This window comes from Mus caroli, chromosome 3 (genome assembly GCF_900094665.2).
Source record: "Mus caroli chromosome 3, CAROLI_EIJ_v1.1, whole genome shotgun sequence".
Taxonomy (NCBI): domain Eukaryota; kingdom Metazoa; phylum Chordata; class Mammalia; order Rodentia; family Muridae; genus Mus; species Mus caroli.
In genome coordinates this window covers 146,891,038-146,894,839 of record NC_034572.1, presented here as the reverse complement: position 1 = coordinate 146,894,839, position 3,802 = coordinate 146,891,038, and the positions used below count along the sequence as shown (strand labels likewise).

General features: G+C 41.3%; 1 protein-coding gene across 2 annotated transcripts in view; it reads left to right on the top strand.

Annotated features, from left to right (window-relative positions):
- Nucleotides 1-3,802, top strand: part of Msh4 (mutS homolog 4) — a 46,971-nt gene that overhangs the window by 3,561 nt on the left and 39,608 nt on the right. For both annotated transcript variants that reach the window (XM_021158083.2, XM_029475387.1), the window contains exon 2: nt 1,027-1,209. In XM_021158083.2, the coding sequence (XP_021013742.2) occupies nt 1,027-1,209 (183 nt within the window). The remainder of the gene's footprint in view (nt 1-1,026; nt 1,210-3,802) is intronic.

Below are 3,802 nucleotides of genomic sequence, written 5' to 3'. Positions count from 1 at the left end.
GGGGGAAGGGAGGCCACATTAGCAGACACTGCTAGGCTATTTATGTACACTGTGTGAAATGTTATGACGTGACTGTGAAGTAGGTAGCATGTTGGTAAGCAACTCTCTGAAAAAGTGCAGAGTCTGAAGCTGAGACTTCATAACACCATTTACATAGGAAGAGGAGTTCCGGTGAGGGAGTTGATGAAGGAGAAGACACTTCATTATAGTATAAACTACACCTGGTGACTGAAAGGGCCCTTCTGGTTTTAGCAAGAGTAGTCTCAGTGAACTCATAGACTCAAGACCCCTATCAGAATATCTCTTTAATAAATTAACTTATTTTGAAGCAAAATCCCACGTGTCTCAGGCTGGTCTCAGCTCATTCTGTAGGTGAGTTTAACCTTGATCTTGTGAGCCGCTCTCCTGCATCTCTCAAGTACTGAGTCCACTTGGTTTATGTATGCTGGGGATGACAGGGCCTCATCCATACCAGACAAGCACTCTACCCACTAAGCCACACCCCCAGCCCTTATCAGCACGTGCTGGTGCAGGATTATCAAGCCAGGTGTGCTGCTACATGCCTGCAATTCCTGCACTCAGGAGGCTGAGGAAAGAGAATCATAAATTGGAGGCAAGTCTGGGCTACACAGTGAGTTCAACTCTACCCTGAGATTCATAGTGAGATTTGCCTTAAAAATAACAAACACAAATTATCACTAATAAAAAAAATACATGAGAGTAGAGGGGAATCCTTTGGGACAAGGAAGGGGTCAGAGTAGGAGGGGCCAAGAGAGGATAATAATGGAGGTCGGATATGATCAAGATACAATATATACACACATGGAAATGTTACAATGGAACCACGTATAATAATGCAGACTAATATGGTTATTATGAATAGAATTGCCAAAAATCGTTTACATTATTATAATTTTTAAATTAACCAGATTAAAATTTATAGACAATATTTATGTAAATTTTAGGAATTAATACATAATTCCTTAATGCTAATCATTAAGAATAATCATAAAATTTCAAACTTAGGCTCATCATTTGGAAACAAAAGATCTTATGCTACACACAGAGCTGCATCCAGTTTTCCTGTTGGTACAAGCTCATCTTCTGCACGAGATACCACTTACCCACATACATTTAGAACTCCGTTATCTGCTGGAAATCCCCAGAGATCAGGCCATAAAAGTTGGACACCACAAGTAGGATATTCAGGTAAAACTGATGATCTTTTAAAATGTTTTGAAGTTTCGTAAATTAAAAATTGGGGGGTTAGCTCATTTGAGGGTCATCTATCACAGATAGAAAGGACTGAAAGGTGCATATATCGCTGACCCCTGTGCACCTCAGGGCAGGCTAGCATGGCTATGAGTTTTCCATTCTGACCCAGGAGGGAACTCTCTCTCCTGTGGTACGTGAGTGAAAAACTTGACCCTAGTAGTACTCCCTACCCTAACCGTGAGTGTTTTTCTAATACTGAATTTTAAACTAAATGCACTCAGTTTTGCTGAGGGGTCAGTGAGTGTGTATTTTGTGTGCACCAATTTCCTAAGACATATATAAGATTATGTCCTGGCTACATGATGTGTAAATGTGCCTGACTTTTTCTGGGAAGGGAAGAACAAACATCTGTTCACCCCAGATACTAAGAACAAACCAAAGAAATGACCCCACCCAAGTCTAGCTTGGGAACCCCTGAGATTTGGGGCAGGAGCATGGGTAACTCAGAGCAGCAGCTTCTCAGAACAGCTCCCCCAGCCATGGCTGAGAGCTGTGGCCCTGAAGTTCCCCGCCCAGCCTGCAGACAGTTGCACCTCACCTTTCTTCCTCCCAAGGAAACTGCTGTCTGTGCTACCTGAGGAGAGATGGAGTCTCCAGAAGGGAGGGAACACCTACCTAGCATGTGTGCATACATTTTAAGATGCTGGGTTTTTTTGTGGTTTTGATGATCATTGAGACTGGGCCTTTCTGTGTAGGTTTGGCTGTCCTGGAATTCATTCTGTAGATGAGGCTGGCCTTGAACTCAAAGATCCTCCTGCCTCTGCTTCCTGAGTACTGGGTTAAAGGTGTGAACCCTCATGCTTAGCCTTTTTAAAAAAGTATGTAGTGACATATGATGGCATCTCAGGGGAGACGTACTGCATATATGACAGTAGCGCCATCACTGTTATAATGGAGGTGAATATTCTTCTGGCCTAGTGTTGTCGTTATATGTTTTAAGAATCTTTACATGTGCCAAGCGTGGTGGCACACGCCTTTAGTCCCAGCACTCAGGAGGCAGAGGCAGGCAGATTTCTGAGCCTGGTCTACAAAGTGAGTTCCAGGACAGCCAGGGCTATACAGAGAAACCCTGTCTCAAAAAACAAACAAAAGAATCTTTACATGTGTTAGATAGCAAACACCCAGTCACCATCTCAGTAGTGTAACCTGCTGGGGGCCAACTCTTTCGTTCGCATCCAACCACAACACTCTTAGGATCTTTATGGTTATTGTACTTTTAGAAATTACACTATACATATATATGTGTGTGTGTGTGTGTGTGTAGTTATATATATATAGTGTTTTACATATATAATGTTTTATATATGTGTGTGTGTGTGTACACACACACACATACACACACACACATATTTGTTTTGTGTTCATTTATTCCATTCATTTTTTGGGGGCTCCTACACCAAATACTACAAACATTTACTGTCTTATCTGAGGCCTCTCTGCTTGTCTCACTCTTAGCCATTTTTTTCTAGTCTCTTCTTACAGTCTCTGTGTGCCCTAAACTTCTCACATTTGTGTGCCAGTCGTAATGGACTAAGGGCACTCAAATGGCCCCATTAATACTAACTACCCCTGTAAAGGGCAGATGTGTTTTTCATCTTTTTTGTTTTTAAGATTTATTTTATGTATATGAGTACACTGTTGCTGTCTTCAGATACTCCAGAAGAGGGCATCAGATCCCATTACAGATGGTTGTGAGCCACCATGTGGCTGCTGGGAATTGAACTCAGGACCTCTAGAAGAGCAGTCAGTGCTCTTAACCACTGAGCCATCTCTCCAGCCCAGACATGTTTTTCAGATCCAGGTAAATGAGGTCACATTCTTAGATGCTGGGGGTTCACTTCAGCATCTGAACTCTGAGGACACAGAGAAGCCATAGAAGTCTGTACCACACCCACTGTTTCTAGTAGTCTTGCTTCTGCATTGCTAAGAGATCAAGGGTGAGTGTGTGGGTATCACCATGCGAGCTGCCTGACATTTCCAGAATCTCACCTACCTTCTCACTTCCCCTCTGCATCTCTGCCATCCTAAGCACTTGTGTGTACACTTGACGTTTTATACATGCTAGTCACTCATTTTTATTCATCTATTTTCATTCATTCATATTCTTACTAATGCTGAATATTAAACCCAAGTTCTTACACATGGTATGCACTCTCTACCACTGAGCCAATCTCTCAGTCTTCTTGGAAATAAGTTGAGCAAAGAGAAGTATATATTTGATAGAGTTTTATAACAGTTAAATCAGTGTAAGTAAATAACTTACTATGCCCTTGACACATGATAAGCATTTGGTGTAGCCAGCTCTTGAGTTAGACATTATGCTTTTCACTTTAAACTTTAAAGTTCCTTTTTTTTTTTTTTTTTTTTTTTGGTTTTTTTTGATAAAGTTATTTATTTTGAGAGCATTTTAGGACTTACAGAGTAAGGTGTAGAATATGTGTTGTTTGTTTGTTTGTTTGTTTGTTTGTTTGTTTTTCGAGACAGGGTTTCTCTGTGTAGCCCTGGCTGTCCTGGAAATCACTCTGTA